The 25,816-nt window shown below is 44.7% G+C and overlaps 1 protein-coding gene across 1 annotated transcript in view; it reads right to left on the bottom strand.

Annotated features, from left to right (window-relative positions):
* Nucleotides 1–20,287, bottom strand: part of CCDC80 (coiled-coil domain containing 80) — a 32,722-nt gene extending 12,435 nt beyond the window's left edge. The window contains exons 1-5 of the mRNA XM_032787235.2: nucleotides 19,639–20,287; nucleotides 17,357–19,281; nucleotides 11,086–11,242; nucleotides 1,696–1,832; nucleotides 915–1,063 (exon numbers count right to left, since the gene is read on the bottom strand). Coding sequence (XP_032643126.1) covers nucleotides 915–1,063; nucleotides 1,696–1,832; nucleotides 11,086–11,242; nucleotides 17,357–19,270 — 2,357 coding nt within the window. The 5' untranslated portion in view covers nucleotides 19,271–19,281; nucleotides 19,639–20,287. The remainder of the gene's footprint in view (nucleotides 1–914; nucleotides 1,064–1,695; nucleotides 1,833–11,085; nucleotides 11,243–17,356; nucleotides 19,282–19,638) is intronic.
* Nucleotides 20,288–25,816: the final 5,529 nt, after the last annotated feature.

Here is a 25,816-nt window from a genome sequence, read left to right as displayed (position 1 = left end):
TTCACCTCTCCCAGCTGCTTATTCCTTTTGGAGTCACAATCCTCAATGTCCTCTCAGTCATTTTCATAGCAATCAGGCATAAGAGTACAAACTGAGGATTTTGATGGTAGGGGAGGAATATGCAGCAGCAGCAAGTGAAATCCTGAACAACAGGAGATCTCATTTTTGTGCAGATCACCCAGTAATGGAGATGGGCCAGAGCTGCAACATTTAATTTCAGATCTGAATTTCTCCGAAGTCCAGGCACAGTTTACATTCAGGGGTTTTGCTTTGTGGGGAGAAGAGTAATACAGAATACATGAGCAAAGCTGTCTCTCTAAGCAGGTTTTTTCAGATGTTTTCCAGGAGGCATTTGCAGCTCTTTTATACTGGCTGGTGACTAACGCTGGGCAAAGAAAGGCAGAATTATTTCAGACATGATAAGAAGGATGTTAGGGAAAATGGAGTCAGTGATCTGCACTGCACGGAAGGAGTTGCAGCTGAAATAATGAGATTGTGGCATGTGGCGTCCAGTGACTGAAGTACAGAAACATTGCAATGCTATTTTAGAGCTTAACAGGTTCAAAGCAGTGCACAAACATGAGCTAACTAATCCTCCCTTGCCCCTGTAAAGCAGATTAACTTTATCTGTGGAAACAGACACAGAAAAGTGAAGTATCTTGGCCAAGACTGTGCAGTGAGCCGGTAGAAACAGAACCCAGGAGATCACATTTCCAGGGCTCTACTCTCCACAAGAGTATGCTGCAGCTGCATCAGACTTAACTGTGGTTCAATCTCATTACTTTGCTGGAAATGATCAATATTGCAAAGTCTATTAAAAAAACCTCTTTCCTTAAAAATAAAGTATGCCAGATATTTTAAATATGATTAATTATCACTAGCAGCTAGAAACAGGTCAGTGCTGAAAGTAATACCTGGATAAGAAGTTTTCCAGGGACTGTTTCTTGTCATCTTTGCAGACAATACCTTCCCTCTTCTGCTTTTCCATATCTTTGATTCGTGACTGGAAGGTGTCAACGAAATCAAATATCGACTTCATTGCAATGGGCACTTCATAATATTGCTATAAAATAAAAGGTAAAGAATAGGTCAAATTAAAAGCAAAGCCCATAAGCACATAACATGCCACTGCCAGAAGAGATAGAGAGGGTGGAAACTGTCCCTGATTTCAGAATCTGATTGTGAGGAACTGGATTATTCCTAGGATTCCAGCTTTAAATGGTTGCCTTGTAGGACAAACTTGTGTGTCAGGACACTGCATGCAGCTCACTAGAATCAGGTTACCTTGCAGTATCATGCTGTGTCCTAGAACATCATTCATATACAACGCAGCATCAGCATGTTGTGTCATTATATCCCATGGCAGCCCCAGGCTGCATTTCAGGACACCACGTGCTGCATTCAGCTCCCCTGATAGAGGTAGTTTTATGCTTGTGGTGAGTTGCCAGAGCACCATCCCAGCACAAACTCAGACCTCCCACTGGAGTTTTTCCATCTTGAAAAGATGGACTGTGCCCTCCACCCTTCCTGTTTGCTGTCAATCTCCCATGCTGTCCACCTTCTAGCTGATGAAATCCTTCTGACCCTCCAGGTAATGACAAGACCCCAAACCAGCCTCTCTCGTGCATCTCATAACAGTCCACAGCATATTTCTGCTTTCCAATGCCTTTATGTTCAAAGAGCTCAACTCCCCACCTTGACCCTCATGTCAATATCCGTCAGCACCATGAAGAAGTCATTGTAGGTCATCCCATATTCTTTCCTCAGCTCATTGATGAGGTGCTGGTCCACTAGGTCGTCATCCTCTACCACCTTCATGGGCTTCTCATTATCTTAAAAGCAAATAAACTGCTGGTAAACATGGTATCAGAGCAAACTCTCATGAGTTTCATCACGTAAGTCACACAAAAGGGGCCCAAACATCACCTGCTCTCCCTCTCGCTAGTCATAACGGGCCATGGTTTTCAAAAGGGAAGTGATTTTGGTTGCCTAATTTGTGGCACCGTAAAGCAGAATGATTTTCAGTCCCCACCTTCTGAAAATCAGGCCCCTTAAAGGTATCTTGAGCTGGACATCCAAAATTGACTGTCACTTTTGAAAATCTAGGACATGTGTAGTTTATCCTGAAGGAACTCAAAGATCTTCACAGATATTTCACAACAATGGAAATGCAGTCACTTCTGGAATGGTATGTAGTGTTTATGTAACAGCGCACGGCAACATTCCATGAAAAACAACATATCCAAATGAAACAGCACAGAGAATTTAAAACTGTAAAATACAGTTAGCACAGTTGGATTTTGGTTAGAATTCCTAAGTTAACATCCCTATTCTTGCAAAAATTGACATGGGATCTTTAATGGCCACAAGTGACCAGGACTACTGTTTTGTTTCATCCAAAAGGCAGCAGGTCCAGCCCTTTAGTGCCATGTAGGGATACTGATTTACTACTGAATGCCACCTACTGATCACACACACACACACACACACACACACACACACACACACAGTGTAGTTGGCACACTACTGAGTGCCACCTACTGATCTCTACTGCGATCACAGAAGACATTAAAAAAGGCTTGCTAAGACACAGAGACAGTATTTTCATTTTGAAAAGAAAGCATCTTTGAGTTACCCACATGCAGCCCACCCTCCCCAAAGTAAAACTAAACTAACCAAAATCTCAAACAGTTGAAAAGATTTTTAACAGGTGAAAACATTATTTTTGTTTTCCTACATCTGAATAACCAAACTGATCCTGCAGACACTTTCACATATGCACCAGAAAAATAAAAATAAAAAAATCACTGCTAAGAAGTGACCATAAGAAACCATAAGAAATTTCAGTCCATTATAAAGGGATAGCCAGGTGACTTTAAAAAGGTTTGAAATAGCAATATCATCGTCATCTCAATCTCATCCACAGTGTCAATAATGCCATTCTATAGTATTGCAGCAACGATCTAAAACACTCCACTACACAATAACATTCCTGCAGTGTTTCATATAGATTCATAAATTCTAGGACTGGAAGCGACCTCGAGAGGTCATCGAGTCCAGTCCCCTGCCCTCATGGCAGGACCAAATACTGTCTAGACTATCCCTGATAGACATTTATCTAACTTATTCTTAAATATCTTCAGAGATGGAGATTCCACAACCTCCCTGGGCAATTTATTCCAGTGTTTAACTACCCTGACAGTTAGGAACTTTTTCCTAATGTCCAACCTAAATCTCCCTTGCTGCAGTTTAAGCCCATTTCTTCTTGTTCTATCGTTAGAGGCTAAGGTGAACAAGTTTTCTCCCTCCTCCTGATGACACCCTTTTAGATACCTGAAAACTGCTATCATGTCCCCTCTCAGTCTTTCTTTTCAATTAAACAAACCCAGAATTCTTTCAGCCTTCCCTTCGTAGGTCATCTTCTCAAAGACCTTTAATCATTCTTGCTGCTTCTTTCTCTGGAACAATCTCCACTTTCTTCTTGGACATCTTTCTTGAAATGAGGTGGCCAGAAATGGAATTCACAATACTCCAGTTGAGGCCTAACAGCCGCAGAGTAGAGGGGAAGAATGACCTTCTGTGTCTTGCTCACAAACACATCCTTGTTAATGCATCCCAGAATAATGTTTGCTTTTTTTGCAACAGCATCAACATTCTGTGACTCATATTTAGCTGGGTGTGTCCACTATAACCCCTAGATCCTTTTCTGACCGTACGTCCTTCCTAGACGTCTCTCCCATTCTGTATGTGTGAAACTGATTGGTTCCTTCCTAAGTGGAGGCACTTGCATTTGCTTTAATTAACTTCATCCGGTTTAACCTCGACCATTTCTGCAATTTGTCCCAGATCATTTTTGAATTATGACTCTATCCTCCAAAGCAGTTGCAATCCCTCCCAGTTTGCGTGTCATCTGCAAACTTTAATAAGCATACTTTCTATGCCAACATCTGATCCGTTGATTGAAGATATTGAACAGAGCTGGCCAAAAAACAGACCCCTGCGGACCCCGCTTGTTATATACCTTTCCAGCCGGCTTGGGAACCATAGTAACTACTCCCTGAGTATGGATTATCCCAGCATTTATGCCCCACCCTTATAGTAAGCCCCATCTAAATTGTATTTGCCATAGTTCTATCGATAAGAATATTCAATGCACGAGACTTGTATCCAAATGCCTTAACTAATCTAGGTATACACCACGATCATCCGCTTCTCCCTTATCCACAAGGACTCGTTATCCTATCAAAAAAAAAGCCTATCAGATTGGATTGAACACGATTTGTTCTTTATAATCCATGCTGGCTATTCCCTATCACCTTACCACCTTCCAAGTGTTTGCAGATGATTTCCTTAATTACTTGCTCCATTATCTTCCCTGGCACAGAAGTTAAACTAACTGGCCTGTAGTTTCCTGGGTTTCTGTTTGTTTGTTTCTATAAAGGAAGCCACAATCACACATGAAGCACCTATTAAATGGGATTAACTCTGGCTCAGCTGTCATCTTTAAAGTGGCTATTACCACAACACAGCACCGAAAGAAAAAGGTGCATAATCCAAAGTGTTTGTAATATCCAAAAGAGATATTAAAAGGCACATGCAACAGAGGGTGAGATCATACTGTATCCCCACTATCTTTTATTGTAATTCCCTAAGAATGCAGGTGGAAACAGGAACAATACGATATATTAAATCTCACAGCACAGGAATCATATTAACATGTAGCAATAGAGAAATAAATAAATGAAAAATGACATTAAAGGAAATGTGGGGCACAATAAACTGTGAAAGAGTACAGTAATACCTGTGCTATGCTCTTCTATAGCACCTGGTACCTGAGGATCTCAAAACGCTCTGCAATCATTAATGAAGCCCCCCACCCCCACCCCAAGAGCCCCAAGATGTATATATTGCTATCCCCAATTGCACATGGAGAAACTGAGACATAGGTATTAAGTGACTTGCCTAAATCAGAAAAAGCAGTGGAAGAGCTGCAGTAGGACCCAGGAGTCCCACTCCCCTGCTCTAACCATTAGACAATAGTGAATAGGGACGAGGCAAATTGAGTTGGATAAACTAAATAAATACTGATCAGAATATTTGATCTCTGCAAACAGTTTGGTTCACTATTCATTACTTTTCTTGTTCATGCATTTCTGAACATCTCCATGCTATGGGGAATATGGATGTGGATTCAAAACTCGCTGCAGGCCCTTTGTCTCTATAACTGGATGTGCAAAAACCCTGGATCCTGTTCAGATATGGATCTGAACTTTTTGCAGCTTGGGCATGTTTCTAATAGAAACAAACAGTCTGAATGTTCCAGTGGTCACATTTTCTATTATGGATATATTTACAAACAGTATATGAAGGATTAGTACAGGATTCATATGTGCTAAACATGGTCATAGGCACAGCGGTAGAAGATGTCATTGATTACAAGCCTTGGTTATAAGCAACCTATTGAGTCCCTAGACTCTGACAATCACTTAACCATTTATTAAAACAGCTGTAAATGATATGAAGTATTTATACATGTATTCTTAAACTGTAAAGCTGGCCAGGAGTAAACTTAGGCTGGGAAGTAGAAGTAAGTTTGTAGCCATCTGATGAGTGAGTTTCTGGAACAGCCTTCCAAAAGGAACAGCAGGAGCAAGAAACCTAACATTGTAAAATGGAGCTTGATAAATTTTTGAATGGGACTATATGATGGGATTACCTGTGATAGCAGGGAACTGGACACAATGACCCAAGAGGTCCCCTCCAGTCCTATGTTCTTATAAAATAGGACTTCTGAAACATATACTAATTATTACTAATACTAATTATTAATAAAGGCAAACAACCCTGCAAAGCAAAGACAAACCATCTCAATAGAGTAGGACAAGAGAGAACAGCGAGAAATGTGACTGCAGCCCGCTCAGTGGTAGGTTACTTGACACCATATAAATATAAAACAAACATTAACCATGTGTCTATAACCTTGGTACTATTTGTTTTGTTAATATTGCAAATGTCAACACTGAGGTGACATTTTAGGGCTTCTCTTCAGGGGAGCCCAGAGAAGACAAACTATTTGACAACACTCCTCTTCACAACTGATATAGCTTAAGGCAGAGAGTAAGACTAGACGTTAAAGGCAGGAGCAGGAGACAGAACTAGACATTTTTGCAAACCGGGAAAAGATTATTAGCCAGAGAACCCAGGGGTCCATTTCAAGACCACTGTATTATTCACCACCTGCCCTCAACTTCCACGGCCAGAGATGGTCTCTAGCAGCAGGACCGGCATCATTCTGCTGTGCAAAGATAGGGCAGGATTGAGAGGGGCCACGCGATCTACTGCCACATGGAAGCTGCTCTCTTTCCACCTTTTTTGGAGGGGTCACAGCAGGAATGTAAAAACCCTGGCACCCTCACGGCTTCAGTAGCAGCCACAGAGCAGTTCTGCCACTGGGGAGAATTATTATTTTCCTCCCTCCCTCACATACATCTCCACAGTGCCCAGCCCAGCTACTTAGGGGCTTGGGGAGAGGATTTAGATGAGGTTACAGCGAGGTTGAGTTGCTTGGCTGAGCAGTACAGTGGCCCAATGCATTAAGTATTGGCTATGAACCTAAGCAATGTGGATTGTAGCGCTGGGTCCAATGCTTAGTTTGTTAACATGAGGTCCTGGCATTTGGAGTGAAGATGGTCTGTGCAGCCCATGCATATGTGGCTAATTTAGCTACTTGGAATAGGATTTTCAAAATCACTCAGCACTGACCTAACTCTGCTCCTAGGGAAGTTTCGTGGGATACAATAGGAGCAGAACTAGTCAGTGCTTTTGAAACCAATCTGCTACTGAATGTGTATATCTTTTCAGATATGCATTGAATGAGGCCAGCTCTGCAGGAGACTTTACGAGTTCAGTCAGTAGTGCTCACTAGTGTCTGGTGAGAGATTTAAATCTATGTTTTCCTTTAGATCCATAGATTTTAAGGCCAGAAGAGACTATTATGATCATCTAATCCAACCTTCCGCACGACACAGGCCAGAGATCCTCACCCATTGATGCCTGCATCAAGCCCATATCTTGTGGTTGAGCTAGAGCATGTCCTTAGGCTGGAAATTTCAGGAGAAGAGATTCTTGCATGAGATTATTATATTATTATCATTTAGTTTTTGTATTACAGTAGTGAAGGAATGCCCCATCCAAGACTGGGACACCACTGTGCTGGATACTAGTGCATCTGGTCAGGCTATAAATATTGCCAGCACAGCTCTCCTTGGGAGATATTGCTGCTTCTAGTCCTGACAAGAAGCCAGACAGGACCAAATAAAAAACAAAAAAGGGAAAAAAAGAAAAATAAATTCCTATTTTCTGAACTGTGACAAAGTTCCTCCTGTACCTTGGTGGATCCTGCGCTTATTGGCAGATTTGTTCACCTCAGTGATCTTCCCCTCTTGTGGAACCCACAATCTGGGTCAGCTCCTCCTGTGTCTGATCAGGAGTTGGGAGGTTTGGGGGGAACCCAGGCCTGCCCTCTACTCCGGGTTCCAGCCCAGGGCCCTGTGGATCGCAGCTGTCTATAGTCGCTCCTGTACAGCTGCATGAAGCTACAAACCCTCCTGGGCCCTTCCCAAATGGCCTCCATCCAAACACCTTCTTTATCCCACCCACCAGGACCTTCCCTCCTGGTGTCTGATAATGTTTGTCCTCCTCAATCCCCAGCTGTAAACTCCTCTCACTCTCAGCTTCCTTGCCCTTCTTGCTTCCCAGCTCCTGCACAACAGGCTCCTTTTTTTTTCCTGGCTCCTCTCTTTGCCTGACTGGAGTGAGCTCCTTTTTAAAACCCCAGGTGCCCTGATTAGCCCTGCCTTGATTGGGCTTGCAGATGTTCAATTAAAGTAGGCTATCTCTACTGGCTCTAGAAAGATCTTAATTGGCTTCCAGGTGCATTGATTAACCTGGAGCAATTGCCAATTTGGTTTAAGCCATGGTCCTAGGGGATTTGTTTAGCCTGGGGCTAACGTACCTGTTTCTCAGTACTTTACTATGCCATCTGGCCTTGCCCCATCACAAGAACAGTATAAAAGCTTCAGGCTTTGGCAGCCAAGTTCCAGGTGGGCTCTTATTTAACCAAGTTTGTTTTCCTCTGTCACTAGCTGTGACGAACCTAGCAACAAGCCAGTAAGTGAACACTTCAATCTTCCTGACTTTATAACAGATTTAAAAGTAACTATTCTTGAACAAAAAAACTCCAAAAACAGACTTCAAAGAGAAACTGCAGAACTAAAATTCATTTGCAAATTTAACACCATTAATTTGGGCTTCAATAGGTGCTGGTAGTGGCTGGCTCATTACAAAAGCAGCTTTGCCTCTCCTGGAATTGACACCTCCTCATCTATTATTGGAAGTGGACTACAGCCACCCTGATTGAATTGGTCCTGCCAGCACTGGTTCTCCACTTGTGAGGTAATTCCCTTCTCTTCATGTGTCATTATACAATACCTGCATCTGTAACTTTCACTCCATGCATCCGAAGAAGTGGGTTTTTTTACCTACGAAAGTTTATGCCCAAATAAATCTGTTAGTCTTTAAGGTGCCACCAGACTTCTTATTTTTGTGGATACAGACTAACACGGCTACCCGCTGATCCTTGACACCCTGTAATCCTTCTGTGTTTCATCACCTAATTTCTTTCTTCTATCTGAGCATTCCACTCTCATACACTTGCATGGTTTCTGGAACTTTGCTGGCTTTGGGTTAAACCTGGAACAGGCTGAAGGAGTATGGCGTATGTCAGAGTGCATTTCTGTTTTATTAGCCAGATTGCAACTAGATATAATCCTTATCAGGGCATTGACATGTGTATGGGCCTAACTCTGCATGACGTGATCTTGAGTAAACTTAGACTTACTTAGAAAGAGCTTTCCCTGCTCCAGGTGTGCTATAGAGACACAGAAATGCTCTCTAGACTCTGCTTTCAGGGCTCCACTCAAAGGGCTGGTGATTCCTATTATGTTTGATGGAATAAATGGGCCCAGGGAGTCACACCCCTCACAGACACAGGGACCTAGATCCTCTGCTGAGGCAGCAGGGTGGTAGTAGGCATTCCGTCACAACTTCCTGAACCTCAGACCAGCTGTCTGCCAGCCCTGAAATGCCATGAAGGAGCTGAGCTCATGAGATTTCCAGCCAGACTCCCTTACCCAAGAAGTTTGGAGAAACAGCTAAACTTCCAAAGGAAACTGGGTTTGATGTGGCAGAGCTATGAGAAAGAGCAATAGTTTCTATACAACCTCTTCAAAAGCTGCAATCCAGCGAAGCACATAAACCCATGTGTAACTTTAAGCATAGAGCAACCCTGTGCTATAGTGGGGCCAGATTGCGCTGAAATGACATACTGGCACTTTTGCCACATGGGGGACACCATTTTGTTCTCAAATGGCATCCTACACACAGCATGACCTCACATGTGCTGTGCGTCCGAGGTCAGGGCCTATACGGGATACCATTTTGTAGAGCAAAATGGCATCCTCTGCACAGTGTGACCTTGTATGCTCTGTGTGTCCGAGGCCATGCTGGCAGGGGTGTTCCCATGCTTGGGGCATTCTGATAGTACCAGTACTTGCTCATTCAGGACTACACCCCTGGAGTAGCCCTACTTGACATCAATGGGACTATTCACATATTTAAAGTTACACATAAGCTTAAGTGTTTTGCTGGACTGGGTACTAAGGACCTGGTCCAAAACCCACTGAAGTCAACAGAAAAACTCCCAGAGTTCAGTGGGCTTTGCATCAGGACCTGAACTTGTACACTTAGATTTGCAAAGCTGCCTAAGGGAATTGGATACCAAGCTCTCATTTGGTGCTTCGAAGATGCCCCCCTTGAAGAAGGCAGCAGAGGGTGTGTGTAGCTGGTTTAGCTACTTAGTGGAATATGCATGGGCTGAACAAAGTATTTAGAAGAACCCTGGGTTCATTCACTGACAGTTGGGGTGGTGCATAATACCATGAGCTGAACAACTTTACACCAGCCACCGACAGTAGCCAGGCTGGTTGTACATTGCTTTATGAGTAAAGAAAGCACATTTGCTTGAGCCCCTTCTAAGCGAATGAAAAGGCTCCAGATATCCAAAAGAATATCCGCACCACAATAAGTAAACTAAAGCTGCGCTCAGCACCAGATTCAAACTTCCTTCCCCAAATTTTTGCACTGTTTGGTTGGGGTCCATATCTAGGCAAAACATGTTTAACAGAGCAGGGGAAATACTGAAAAGCACACCCTTACAATGACCATGCCTGAGAACACTCATTCTGTGGGCATGCTAAAAATCAGACATTTGCTAGAGAGGAGAGAGCTGATTCAGAGAAGGGAAGGAACTCTGACACAATAGCTGTCTAATAAGATTTCCTGTCTGTCCTGGTTTTAACCTATATGTATGAGGAGAGCATTTTGCATGGCATTTTGGAAGGGTGCTTCCAAATCTGTTCCAACCAAACCAAGTGCTAAGAGAGGAGAAAATGTAACATTCAGCAACAGGAAGGGAACCATTTGGAACTTCAGAATGGGAATTGGGTTGGTCTGAGTTGTGAGTAACTTTTTATTTAATTGAAACCAGTTTCTCCCTCCGTTGTGAAATGACTCCTGTTTGTGACACTGGCCAATTTATTGTGGCAGTTCTTACAGCCTAATAGGCTGTAGCCAGCCACTTGCTGCTGATGGTCTGCAAAACAAATCCAGTGATATCACGGACATGTAACTATTCAGTTACCCAAAGAGATGGATACATGAGATGTCTACAGGCCTGAACCAAATGATCATCCTGCCCTCCCCTGGTCACACTTTTCTGCTTTCTACTCTTTCGCTGGCATTAGAAACTACCACACATTTCACCTCACAGTGCTGGAAACCTAAACATGGGAAATACCAGAGACAGCTATGTAAATACAAAGTGCGGGCAGTAGGCGGAGGGAAGTTGCCACAACAAAGGATTTCTCTTAGACTTTAACCCCAGCTGGGTTTCTCCCTTCCTTCTACCATGTTCGGCCCACCTTAAAAAAAGAGACAGGAGAGAAATAAATATGTAAAAAAATGAACCTAGTTGAAAGTGGTCAATCTTCATGCTGCTGTTGTTCATGGTGCCGAAAATTGTGATGACTGAGATTTTCCTTGTGGCCATCTTGCAGAAACTCTCCAGGTATTCGTCTCGCTGTTGCACGTACATGGTGTTGTCGGCCTTAGGGGTCGTGATCAGCTAGGGGATGGCAGAGACGAAGAGTTGATTAGTTTTGGAACAAAGCCATAGTGAGCCCCTATGTCAGAGGAGCAGCTCTCCAAAGCAGAAGAGTATCTTAGTGCTTGCCCCTTGAGTTTTCTTTTCCACACAATAGCCAGCAGCTCAGGAACTTACATTTATTTGTTTACAGATATGTAAGCAGAGTCAGGATGAGCTGTACCCTGACATCTGGTGGTGAAGTATGGGAAGTGTGGAAAGAATGTCTGGAATGCAAAATCTCAAATATTTGCATAGGCACGCCTAACCCATCCCAGACTGCCGAGCTGTGGGTGCTTTGTGACAGAAATGACTCAACCTCAGTTGGGTGGTACTTGCTAGACAAGGGACATGGGTTCCAAAACCCTGTGAAGAGAGAGAGGTTGGGGACAGGTATTTGTGCCTGGTGGTGCAGGCTCCTTGTGGAGCTAGAAGCACCAGTTGCACCCCCTCCTCTCTCCACTGTGGAATGTCAGAGTTGATTTTTTATTCCCTTAAGACTCTAGATACAGGTTGCTGAGCTGAACTCACTTTGGGCTAATGGTGCACTAGCACTGGGGCTCCCCTACTAAGAGCTGAAATCACAAAAGAGCTGAAATTACTGAGCTGGGAGCACTGAGTACTGTGCTAACTAGTGGGGGAGCCTGAAGCTATACTGTGGAACAGAGCAGCTGGCGGAGTGGAGCAGTTTATGGGGATGGCTGGAGCGGACCACAGGACAGCTGGTGGAGTGGAGCGGCTGGCAGAGCGGAGTAGCTGTGGGGCGTGTGGAGCAGCCCACAGAGCGAGCGGAGCCGAGCAGTTTGCTGGGACAACTGGAGCAGCTCACGAGGCAGCTGGTGGAGCGGAGCAGTTTGTGAGGACGGCCGGAGGAGCAGAGTGGAGCGGCTGGTAAGGCGGAGCAGTTCGTGGAGAAGGCGGAAGCAGAACCCACGGAGAGGCAGGGCAGTTGGCCCTGGACCACGTAAGGTGCCCCTTTCACCCAGGTTGGGGGGAGGGACCTCTACAGATAGACTCTTGAATTCTGGGGTGGCATTGACCAGAGACTTTTGGGTTGTTGGACTTTGGAGTGATTGGACTTAAGACCCTAAGGGGGAAAGGACATTGCCAAATGTACTTGGGGGGGTGGTTATGGTTTGTGTTATAACTCTGTTTGTGGTGTTTCTCCAATGGGATGCCACATTGATTCCTTCCTTTATTAAAAAGATTTCGCTACACTCAGACTCCGTGCTTGCGAGAGGGGAAGTATTGCCTCCTAGAGGCGCCCAGGAGGGTATGGTATGTAAGTGTCCCAGGTCACTGGGTGGGGGCTCGAGCCGGTTATGCCTTGTGTTATTGAAACGGAACCCCTGGATACTGAACCTGGCCCTTGTTGCTGCCAACTCAGAGGGGCAGAAGGGTTACAGATAGATTGTGTCTTTAGGCTAAGCCCTGAGCAAAAGGTGATAGGTCAGCTAGAGGAATAGCCCCAGAGACAGCCCTCCAAGACACAGTCGCTGTGGTGCTCCCCTGTTGTGCTGGTAGGAGAAGAGTAAGTTGCTACAGACTTTACCAGGAACAACATACTCCTCTCTTACATCTTTGCCTTTCTGAATCCAGTCAGTTTTCCAGCTCAACCCATCAAGGCGGGAGTAGGTAGGCCGACCCACCCTCACATCCATTTTTTTATAGAGGCAGGAACACTGGGTACATAGCCTCAGATCATCAAAGGTATTGAGGTGCCTAGTTCCCACTGATTTCAATGGGAGTTATGTGCCTAAATACCTTTGAGGATCTGAGCCAGGGGTCGGCAACCTTTGGCACGCGGCCTATCAGGGTAATCCACTGATGGGCGGCGAGACATTTTATTTTCATTGACCGTCCGCAGGCACGCCCCCTTGCACCTTCGAGTGGCTGCGGTTCACCATTCCCAGCCAAAGGGAGCTGTGGGAAGCAGCGTGAGCTCCAGGGACATGCTGGCTGCCACTTGGCGCAGCTCCCATTGGCCGGGAACGGCAAACCATGGCCACTGGGAGCTGCGAGGGGCTGTGCCTGTGAACAGTCAATGTAAACAAAATGTCTTGCAGCCTGCCAACAGATTACCCTGATGGGCCACATGCCGAAGGTTGCCAACTGCCGATGTAAGCCACAGCCCTTTCTTTTTCCTCTGTGCCCATAATCCAGACGTATCTAATGTGGTCCCTCTAGTCACTTGCATGGTTGCATTAGATCCGGGCACCACCTACCTCATATTTAGCCAAAAATACTTGGAAATTCCCACGTGTAGGCCTTATTTAATTTGTTGAGCGAGGAGGGAGGGGAAAGATATGTAAAGTGGTGGGGGGTGGGGCAGGAGGAAATTATTACAGTAGAATAAAAAAATCTTAGGTTCACACCAATGCCTCCTCAAGTGTTTTCCAAAAGATACAGGTGTGGGAGGTGAGCTGTTTAACTACACAGCAACACCACACAACAGTTTAGGATGGGAAGTGGAGGAGAATCCTGCATCCACTTGAAACAGAATAGTTCTAACTAGAGCTAGACTGTCCAAAATCCCCAGATCCCAACTCCGCTGAACATTGGGGGAGTTGAAATCTGGAGCCAAATTTTGTGGTTTAGGCTTATCACAAGACATAATAGTGTCTTAACTGTGTAAGGCTTTCTGGGATACTTTTTATGAAACATGCTTTATAAATACAGTTTATCAGTACGTTCAGTTACAAGGACGAGCTATAGGGCTATAGGGCCTGAGTCTCGTTTATACCGAGGCTCCTTTACATCACCCTGGTGATAAAAAAGTGCTTTAGTGAAATGAGAATCAGGCCCATAGAGGTTATATGAACACAAGACGATTTGATTACTAATCTATAGCACAAGTCATGTTACTTTAAAGTTGCAGTAAAATGCTTACAAAGAAGTATTTTAAATATTGTTTGAGAACTCAAATAAGTACCAGAAAATGAGCCAGGTTCTGCACCCAGTTTCATAGCCAGTGTGTGGATCTGAATGCAAAATTTGGCCTAGTGTAAATGTATGGTATAAGTGAGCAACGAATATGTCTCACTCTGGCAAATCTTGTCAGATAAAGTGGGAAGCATTTCAGAGGCAAAGCAAACCTCAAATCATAGCTTTAAAATAGCCTGGCATTCTCTGCAAAACAAACAGGGATTTACTTATTGGTTTAATTTTAGGTTGCATTATAACTGCTACTTGCCTATGTCCTCTGTGTGTGTGAATGAAATGCTACATACAGACCCTCAGTCTCCACTTCATCACCACAGAATAATATACAAAAACCAAACTCCCTCAGGCAAAACTTTCTGACCACAGATCTGAACCAGGGTGGGGTTTCAAAATCCAGATCAAGATGTGGATACAGATATTACAGCAGTACCCTATATCTATTAAGGGATGAACCAAAGCCCTTGCTCTGAACACCCTACAAACTTTTGGACGTATGAAATTCAGATCAGAATCTGCAATTTGAGCCCAGCTCTCTGTTTAGCCAGTTGTAGCACCTAACCCGCCCCTATGAAGTGGATGGTTGAACCACCGTAAGCAGCAATTTTCTCTCAAACTTCACGTTTGGGGGGAGGATTGAGACAGGATCTTTTGGAGCCAGGCCCTGTCATCCGAGTGGCCCAAAGGGAACAGTGTAGCAGAGCAGTGGAAAACAGCACAGGCAGAGCTGATACTAGAGGGGCCTGAGCTGATCCTTCTGGTAGGAAGATCAAGGATTCTGGAATGTGAGAGAACTGTACATCTGGGGCAACTAACTGGGAGAATTGGACCCGAGAGGAAGAGATAGCTGAGCTGGATAGAAAAGTCTGCTTGGGGAAAAGGGTACAAGAGAACGGGTGCAAAGAAAGGTGGTTTTTATTTTAAGGGGCCTGAAATGTCAGTAGATCCAGATTTCAGTTACCTTTAATTTACCTTATGCATGTGTCACATAAAACAAAGGCAGAGCCATGTGCTGTATCTCCAACATCACCTCCATTAATGACTACTGCATAATGAATCTAGCTTCCAGAAGGAGGAGACTACTGGTAGTATCGGACTGTGACAAATTCTAATGCAGCTTGGTACAGTGTTTGCCTGCAGCCTGTTCCGGCCCGACTACCCGAGACTGGACGACTCATTTCATTTCTGAGCTCCAGCTGAGGAGTGATCTGATATCAGGAGATTCAAATTTCAGACTGAGTGATGAGTCACCATGGTCCTTGGTGAGGAAAGCAGTGGCTGTCTAGCTTCTGTGATTTCTGTTCTGTACTCATCACTTTTTTTGGCCTGATGTGACACTAATTTTTGGAAGCCACAATGTTCAGAACTAAAGCAAGGTTTCAAAGACCCTAAACTTCAGGGCAGTTCTGATCTGCGGTCTTGGTTTGGCAAGTCTTAAGACCAGGGTCATTTGCAAAATTCAGATTCCCCGGGGTCAGGTTTTTTCAAACAAATGGCCTCCTCCCTGTTTCCAAAATTCAATGCTTTTCAAATCTGCTGTTTTGGTTTGGATCTCTCTCTCTCCCTAGCGCAGTTGTTCTCAAACTAGGGCCATCACTTGTTCAGGGAAAGCCTTGGTGGGCCGGGCCAGTTTGTTTCCGTGCCGCGTCCACAGATTTGGCTGATCGCGTCTCCCACTGGCTGTGGTTCGCCACTCAAGGTCAATGGGGGCTGCAGGAAGTGGCGCGGGCTAAGGGACATACTGGCCGCCCTTCCCGCAGCCCCCATTGGCCTGGAGCGGTGAACTGCAGCCAGTGGGAGCCGTGTTCGGCCGAACCTGTGGATGCAGCAGGTAGACAAACTGTCTCAGCCCACCAGGGGCTTTCCCTGAACAAGCCGCAGCCCTAGTTTGAGAACCACTGCTCTAGCGCATTTATTCCTGTTAGCCCTGCAGAGCTAATACAACTAGGGGAGAGAAAGTTGGATTCTGTGCTGTCTCATGCATCATCAGCGGAACTATCAACTGAACTCCCATGGCAGAATCTTTGTTACAGGCGATAGTATAAGGAGCAGGAAGAGCCTGGCTGGATTTTTGGAGCCCTGGTGCTGTTGGTGACACTGGCCACTGGAAAATCCTTGTAAACTGAGCTAACCTGTGAGACTTAATGAGGAGCTCCCACAATGCTATTTTTCAAAGAGCTACTTTTCAAAATGAACCTTTAAAGCGAATGCTGCCTACCAAAGAAATCATTTGAACTGGGGCTAAATTGTTCCCTTCACAGGTGAAATGTTTTTAGATACATACAATGGAAAAACATACAATATTATTAAACCCTGGGAGAAGCAGCTCCAGGCTGTGCTCAGTTTCTAAGCCTTGGAACCTCACCTGAAGAGCCTGTTGTAATTAAACTAGCATAGGGTGGGCTCGCCAGAGAAAACTGAATGCCCAATTCCCATCAGAAATTAATGGCATCTTTGAAAATTCTATCTTCAGCCTGTATACGCGCAGGCATGTGTGCGCATATACATGCTCACACATGCCCATAAGCAGTGCCCAACCACTTGACCTGTTTCCAGAGGTTGGACACTAGCATTACTATGAAACAGATGTCAGTTGGCAGAGCATGCTGGGAACTGGAATGTAGAGGGTAGTGGTAACACCAGCAAGCATCCCAATTTGATTGATGGACAAAACCCACATTGCAACCTCATTTCATTAATCATCCCAGATAAAGAGCCCATCACCGTACAGAGCCAAAACAATGATGGCTGTTTGGTAGCCCCATGCAAAGCGAATGAGAAGGCTCCGGTCCAACTCCTCGCAGACAGCTGTCCACCATATCAAAGATGCCAACATGATTGGTGCCCTTTATTGGCTGTTGCAGCAGAAGGTCAAGGAATGAATGCGCCATGGATGATGAATTCCCCTTTCGCCCCGAGAGAAAGTCCCACCAATGCAAGGTTAAGAACAGGCACAGTGCAGAGGGCCGTGATGCAAGCTTCCCCACTGGAGGCCTTCATCTCCAAAACTGTCAGACTGCTACCTTTCACCACCATTGTAAAAAACAATGTTAAAAAAAATAACCCCGCCCCAGATTTCCCATTCACTACAGTCTCACTAGGGGGAAGAATTATTTTAATGTGTGAGGTGATAATGCTCAGGAACATGCTACTTACAATGAGTCGCCGTTTGCCTTCAAAAAAATCCAGGAGGTTTGTCACCGATTTCCTGGAGGGCTGAACGAAAGGCTTTGTGTTTGGCTTCAGGTGGCCCTCGTTCTCAGTCCTGCTTCCCTTCTTGTTCTTCTTGCTGCGGTCTTTGTCCTGCTTGTTCTTCTTCTCAGCTTTGTCCTTCTTGGCCTGCTTCTCGCTCTTCTGCAGCTTGTCGGGTCTCTCCTTCTTCTTCTTCTTCTCAGGCTTGTCTGGTCGGTCGTGCTTCTTTGTCTCTTTCCCTTTCTTTGGTGGGACATTCCCTGCTGTGATCTCCTGCTCCAAGTGGGGAACAGCAGGCCTGCTCGGGTCATATTTATCCTCGTATTCATTGCTCAGGATCTTTTCCTGAGTTCTCTTTTTGGGTGGCTTGGCTTTGGCTGGTTTGTGTTGGCCTGGTGTGACACTGGGATCCCGGTGTATATAGTCCTTCCGGTCTGTACGGTTGTCTCTAAATCTACCTGCGTTTGCCCTTGTGTAGTGCTCTGGGGCAGCCGGGGGAGCCTCTGTGTAGCTGTTGTAGCTGGCAACTTTGCCAGGTCTCCGGGTGGCTACTGGGTGTCTCTCCGAGTGACCATGCTGCCTGTCTCTGCGGTTCTCATTCCACACAGGGGAGTAGAAATCATCAGTGGCTGTTCCCCGTGGGGAAGTTGCCTCAGGTGCTGTGGGCAGCCTATCATAGTTTGAAGTGGTGTGTGACTTTGGGGTCCAAGTTCTCGGAGTGGTTGGAAGGGATGTGACTGTGGTGATAGGTCTGCTTGGCATCATCACTGTGCGGGTGGTTGCCTGGGTAGTGGTGGTTGTGGGAGGGAGGGTGATGGCCCTTGTTGTAGGGGGAGGAGGAGCCACTATGGTTGTGATTAGTTTCCTCACTGTTTTGCTCCTTGTTGGCTGAGCATTGCTTCTCCTTGGCTCCTCCTTCCTTACCGACAGCTGGACTTGTCCACCACTTGATGTAGGTCTGGTGCTGCCACCATTGTTACTTTCCTCCACCACTTGCCCCTCCACTCCGGCAGCTTTGCATTTCTGGATGAAGCCCTTCTGCCTCATCTTCTCAATTTTCCTGATGGGGCTCTGGTCGATGACTTCGTACATGGCCTCTAGCCTTACGGGGTAAGGATACCTTTCCTCCACCTGTAGGGTCTTCTTGAGCAGCACCATGCCAAATTTCCCCTTCTCCAGTTTCAGAAAGCTCATGAGCTTAGGGATGAGGCTGGGATCTAGAGGTTGCTCCAGGATTTTCCCTTCACTGGTTATCCTCCTGACTTTCCCCCCTTCCTCCCCTTCCTCATGGAACAACACAATCTGCTGGATGTGCCTCTCGGCCAGTTCGCAGTAGACATCGCTTTTAAGCAGGCTCATCATGAGCCGGTAGTAGCCTTCAGAGGCATGAGGGGCAGAGATGACCCAGACTCTGTTCTTGCCAGCAAAGCTGGCCAGGACATTGGGAGAACTGGACCCTGAAGGGAAACGTACAATCCGTGACCGAGACATGGCAGACTTCCCCTCGTCCTTGATCATCTGAGGCTGGGGATGTTTGGCCACAGTGGTGTGTCTCTGTGTCTGCCTTACTCTGGCCTTGACGTTCCTGGCCTGGGCTGGCACTTCATCTCGCAGGAGGTCAGATGGTACATTTTTTGATGCCGGAGTATCCCTCTTGGCAACAGGACGTTGGAGATTCCCCAGTGAAGGATTCCAACTCCTCTGGGATGCCTCCGACCTTCTCAGGAAGGAGAGCGATCCATTACTAGCCCTGTGAGAGAAAGGCAAGTAACTAATTCCATGGCTCCCTCTTTCTGCTAGCCTCACGGTCTTCTCAGAGTCACACACTAGCCACGTTGCCCACAGCATGGCTAAACTCAGAATGAGTGTCCAGTTCATTGTGCAATCCACTTAAAAAGAAATGAGGAGAAAAGTTAAATGTTAACAGTAGAATTTTAGATATAGACATAGACAGGTATATCTTGCACTTTCTTAATGACCAGACAACAACACATAGATTGGGAAGTTTCAGTTATATAAAGTACTAAATACAACTTAGTCCTGTCATGGTATTTCTATAAAAAACTTTGGAGGCTAGTTCTAGAAAAGCACAGAGTAGATTAATTTAGGCAAAAAATGAGATAATCAGTCTATAACATGAATCTATTTATCTATCTATCCAAATAAGTAAAAAAATACAATAATTATGTTTACATCACACACACACACACGGTAAGCCAAGAGTTTGTATTTAACTTAAAACTTACCCTCTCAAGAAATTTTCTGTTCAGGATACGTGTATCCCAGCCCTTTCTTTAGAGGGAGAGCAATGCCATGGAGTTTTGCTGCAGCTAACTGGTTTTTATGTAACAAAACAGACTCCAGAGAATGTCCGGTTCACTGTGGAGCTTTTACTTTTTTGTTTTTCTTCACCTTCTTGACAAGTGGGATGAGGCAAAAGGGAATTTCATTTGTGATCTCTGCTGCTCCATTTACCTGCAGGTCTGTCTTGTTTCTGTATCAGTCACACACACAGAGACACACATTTCACCTAATAAAAGTGAACTCTCAGCTGTTTCTGAATCTCTCTCTTTTAAAGTTCCATGATCCTTCTAATCACTCCTTTCCTCCTCACTCTAGTTTAGCTCCTTTGTTTCCAGAGAGGAAAAGCCCTGGGATTAATACATTTTCCGGGCTGAAGCAAAACACAGGAATGCAATGTTGAGAAAAGAAGCCCCCTTTAGCTTGCTCTTTCTCTCCTCACTTTTTTTCCCAATCTTTTCTTTTTCTTCTTTCTTTTTGCTAGATGTGATCCCAGAAATGTCAGGATAACCTCAGCCCTGTTCTAAACCAAACTCAAACAGCAGCCGCCACTGGAAATGAGGTAAACTTCACTAAGAATTTAACAGATCAGCAGAACACCGCCTCCTTCCCACTTCAAGTCACTGAGGGAGGGCGGAGGAAATTTCTTAGGGGGTTGAAACGTTTCACATCATCATCATAAATCACTTTAGAAAAGGATGACTGCGACCTTAACTCTTTAAGCACCTTAAGCTCTCATACTGGCTTGACCTCCCTCCCCAGCCCTCCCTTCCTTGTCTTCTTTTCTCATTCCACTAAACTGACACCATCAAGTAAAAAATCACATGCTTAAGAAACTCATTTCCTTACCTGTGTTAATAACAGCACATTAGATAGTTAAAAGCTGAGAGTTTTTTTTTTTAACCTGATTTCTCTCCCCCCCACCATTTTCACTGTTTGTTGACTTTCTATATTTCAATCCCAGAAATAAAAAGAGACCAGTCAATTTCACCTTAGTTTCTAGTCAATTTCTCTTTCATATTCTCATACACAACTGCTGTAGTATTTAATTTGCAAACAACCAAAGGGTCAGTTGATTTTTAAAAACTGGATCAAAAAATTTAAATACATATTTATATTAATTTTTGATTCACAGAAGTGTGAATTATATAAGTCAAAAACAAAAAGATGCAAACTTGCAGAGAGAGAGAGATGAGCAAAGACTGGATCTCCAGCTGGTGTAAATCAGAGTAGATCTATTGACTGCAGATCCTCAGCTGGTGTGAACTGGCATAGCTCCATTGCAAACAGACATACTAAGCTGACTTATACCAGCTGACTAATACCCAATAGGTGGTAAAACATCACTTACTGGTAATTGATATACAACACTTAAAAGTACTAGAATGGAAGCATTGCTATTGCTCTTTGATTTGGAAAAGATGATGATGCTAATCATCATAATTCCTTTTTACAAAACCTTGTTTTATTTACAAATCCTAGATTAAATGTTTGATCAAATTTAAGTGGACTTTTAAAAAAACAAAACACCCTACACTTTCCCCCTCTGTTTCAAAGTATTTGCATATTCATTCTCTCTCTATCTCTTCTTTGCTTTGTTTTTGTTTTAAGTTGGCAAGTGCTATGGAAAACATTGCTGGTGTTTTTTTTACGCTCATATGGGTGCAGTGTTACATTTCTGTGGTTCATGGGTTGCTCTTGATGTAGGGCTGGATCCTGCAGTGTGCCATTAATCTCTTAACAGGAGTGGAGAGCATTCACCCTCAACCCCCTCCAGGCTTAATAAGAGAAGCTTATTGCAAAGCAATGTGTTGGAGACAAACAACAGTGGTTGGACCAGTGCCCCTGGTGTGTTGTTCCCTGGCTAGCTGGAGCTGGGAGGGTTGTGTCACTCCACCGACCTCCCAACTCTGGCACAGTGAGATGTCAAGGGTTTTTGATGAGCTCAGAAGAGCTGCCTGTCTAGACTTCCTCAGCCAAGGAGAAGCCACCATGCATGGCATAGGGTCATGATGTAGATCTGTTGGTGCAGATCTATTGACTGCAATAGTTAGGGATTGTCCAACTGTACATTCTATTACACTAATATGCTGAGACATCTGTAGGAATGTGATTTACTCTCACAATATTCCAATAAAAAATTAGCACTAAGCAAAATCAGCGTAGCCCGGTTCAAAACTTGGTTAACTGATAGATCTCAAAAAGTAATTGTAAATGGGAAGTAATCATCCAGCAGGGATGTTTCTAATGAGGTCCTTCAGGGACCTGTCCTTGACCCAATCCTGTTCAATATCTTTATCAATACTGTAAAATTTGAAGATGACACAGATATTGGTGGTGATATAAATAATGATTAGCATAGATCAGCTAAACAGGCTGATTTGGGTCACTTGTTAAGGTGGGCTCATTTAAACAGGGAAGGTAATTAACTATTGGAACAAATTACCGAGAGAGGTGGTGGATTCTCCATCACTGGAAGTCTAAGTCAAGAATGCTCTAACTCAACAGATATTATGGGCCTGATGCAGAAATATTTGGCTGAGGTTGTATGCTCTGTGTTATGGACAAGGCCAGATTAGATCATAATGGTCCTTTCTGGCCTTGAAATCTATGAATGGAAGTTTTGGCTAAACAAAGGAACTGACTCAAAACGTCTGAAAAAATGGATGGAGATTCAGAAAAGTTAATTTAAACACTGTCTAGTAGTTTTCACGTCCACATGGCCCGTGTATTATCTGGAAGTGACCAGGACTGGAGATGCCATCTTATAGCAAAAAAGGCTGCTCTTAAGGTATTTTCAGCTCTGCTGGGAGCAGGAAGTGCTGGACACCTTTTGGGAAAGTCCCTTCCTGCCAAGATTTGTGATCAAAGGCCAGCCATTAGAACAGAACCTTTGAAAAGTACTGAAATTTGTCTTTCCCTATAGACCTCCCTTCTGCTCGTGATCTGGTGAGACAGCTGCTCTCATTGAAGATGCTGTCAGTATTAGGCCCAGGGTGATATTTTTAGGAGTCAGAAGGTGAACATTCTCAGCGGGGATTCCTCCACTGTGGATTTTGGAACAACTGGGCAATCAGGATGATCCCAAACTGGAATGCTTTCTGGGTATGATGAGGTGTCCATGGCCCTGCTGGAGGCCCTGTGGTCCTATCACTTCCTGCGCCAGGAAGGAGCAGTGAAGGGGGTTTTTCAGGCCTGCTTAGAAAGGCTACACAGAAGCATCCAGGCTCAGATAAAAGGAGCAGTTCCTAGATGGGGCCAGAGGTGCAAGAAAGGGGGTAAATGAAACCCGTGGGAAGAGGCCTAAAGAAGTAGCAGCAACTAACTGAAGGGAACAGTATGTGACTGCTGTTTATAGGGTCCCTGAGTTGGGACAGGAGTAGTGGGCAGGCCTGGGTCCCACCACCAGTGACTGGCAAAGTGGCCTAAGCCCCAGAAAGGGGACAAGGGTCCTTTAGAAGCCTGAGCAAAGGGCTGGATTTAAAGGGCCCAGAGACAGGGCTGAAGATTCTGGTGAGGGCAGACAGCTTGTTGAACTCATTGGTGTCCAGGAAGGGGTTTATTCTGACTGTATGGCTTGCCCAGTGGGTTGAGCCACTGAAGACCTGCTAAGTGAGGTCAGCAACCTACAGGTGCCAGGAGCAGGAAAAAGAGTGCAGTACCTCACCCAGGCACTATGAGGCACTCATGAGGTTAGTGCCCCCTGTTACACTGTGCATGAACAAATCTTGCCTGGACCAAGCCTTGCTGTGATACAAGAAAAGGATGTAACAAAAGTTGAAGATCAGGTAGGATGAGGTATTCCCTCAGGAAACTTGGTTTAGTCCCGTGGAGGCCTCTGGTGATGAAGACTGAAACTTCAAATTTGACCTGGTATTCCATGGGGAGCTGGTGAAGAGGACAGGGCACTGGTGATGGGCACTCAGGGGGCTGTGTTGCTGTGCCAATAAGCGTAATAGTTCAGAACCAGTTGTAGTTTTAAGGTCAATGTTTTATAGCTAGGTTCAGAAAATGACATTTTCGGCCTAGTGGTTACAGACACATGGATCACCATGGTTAAGCCATCATGATCACCGCAACAGGATGGAGTATAGCATTCTTGTCAGCCGTAGTCCAAAAAGGGTGCTTTTCATGTATCCAGAAGTGGCGCACAGTTCAGGGTGCACCAAGGCTATGGACTGCCTTAACAATCTGAGGGAGGTTGCCCCACCCACAGAGGGTGATGCTGTGGTGCCAGTGAGTTCTCTTAGGCTCTTTTACCTTTTCAATATTTCCTAGGTTGTATTTCCCTAACCTTTTCTCATTTTTGTCGTTCTCCCTTTCAGAGTTAGAGGCACTTTGCTGTAGCATGTGTCTAGCCTCATACGCTTCAAGTACATTCATACTGAAATAAAATTATACAATAACAATGAATACAAATATTTCAAGTTTCTGTAGCACATTTGTCCACAAGGATCTTAACGTGGATTACAAATTATGGACCTGACTGGCAAACACTTACTGCAGAGTAGCACTTACTATCTGAAGTCAATAGTCATGGCGGTAAGCCTATGCTCAGTAGCGTTTGTAGGGTCAGAGCCTAAGAACTGAGAGCTTGATCCACAGTGAATGAGAATCTTTCCATTGATGTCAGTGGGATTTGGATCAGGCCCAGAATGAGTATATCCACCTGTGGGGCAATTACAGGGCAGCTAAAAATACTGGCTTCTTAACATTACTCCCGGAGCTCCATTCCTCTAGCAGTAGGGCCACGTAGAGTATTGTTGTCAATGGGTCCTTTCATGTGTGAAAATGCTTCTGTATGGAGTTGGGGGAGTGATGCTACTTAGACTCAGATACCTTCCCTCTGATGGAGTCTGAGCATTTATAGCGGGTTTTCTGCACTCTCTATTCATGGAGAAAATTTGGAGGGATAATCAGGCCATATAAATGTATTTATATAGGAATTTCTTTCCCCATGAATGAAATACAGCCACTGCTGTTAAATAACAACTCTGCACAAAGATTCAGGGAAAATAATGCTTTATCCACTTGAACTACAGGGGACAGTTTTAGGAAGGCATCATGCAATTACCCTATCGTTAACACTTACAATAGTTGACAAATTCCAAAAATGCAGATCAGCCCCACAAAGGGTGAGTTCAGATCTGTTGCAGAATAATAATAATTTTGCTATGCTTTACTTTAAATGCCTGAATTAAAAAACATGGTTTCAAGTTGTTGCCAAGAAGGCTAATGGCATATTGGGCTGCATTAGTAGGATCATGGCCAGCAGATCGAGGGAAGTGATTTTTCCTCTCTATTTGGCACTGGTGAGGCCACATCTGGAGTATTGTGTCCAGTTTTGGGCCCCCACTACAGAAAGAATGTAGACAAATTGGAGGGAGTCCAGTGGAGGGCACCTAAAATGATCAGGGGGCTGGGACACATGACTGACGAGGAGAGGCTGAGGGAACTGGGCTCGTTAAGTCTGCAGAAGAGAAGAGTGAGGGGGAATTTGATAGCAGCCTTCAACTACCCGAAGGGGGGTTCCAAAGAGGATGTAGCTCGGCTGTTCTCAGTATTGGCAGATAATAGAACAAGGAGCAATGGTCTCAAGTCACAGTGGGGGAGGTCTAGGTTGGATGTTAGCAAACACTATTTCAATAGGAGAGTGGTGAAGCACTGGAATGGGTTACCTTCGGAGGTGGTGGAATCTCCATCCTTGGAGGTTTTTAAGGCCTGGCTTAACAAAGCCCTGGCTGGGATGATTTAGTTGGTTTTGGTCCTGCTTTGAGCAGGGGATTGGACTAGATGACCTCTTGAGGTCTCTTCCAACCCTAATCTTCTATGATTCTAACATGATATGACAAAAAAATATTGCATGGCTGGTTTGACCAAATTAAAATAAAAAAAGAATCGTTGATAAATATGATGGTCTGTACTGAGCCTTCAGTTTTTAAGTTAAACTCTCCCCTGAAATCCATGGGGAACTCAACATAAAAACTGATGGCACTGATGCCGACATCTTTTTTTTTAGAAAAAATAATCCACGTCTTGGCAATGTTGTAGCCAAAAGCTCCAGGCTTTATTTTGGATGCAATGAGATTTCAGTGTTTGGGTATTTTTGGGGGCCTGTATTGA

The sequence above is a fragment of the Chelonoidis abingdonii genome, chromosome 1 (genome assembly GCF_003597395.2).
Source record: "Chelonoidis abingdonii isolate Lonesome George chromosome 1, CheloAbing_2.0, whole genome shotgun sequence".
Classification (NCBI taxonomy): Eukaryota; Metazoa; Chordata; order Testudines; family Testudinidae; genus Chelonoidis; species Chelonoidis abingdonii.
The sequence above is the reverse complement of the archived record's forward strand: the minus strand, read 5'-3'. Positions and strand labels throughout refer to the sequence as shown.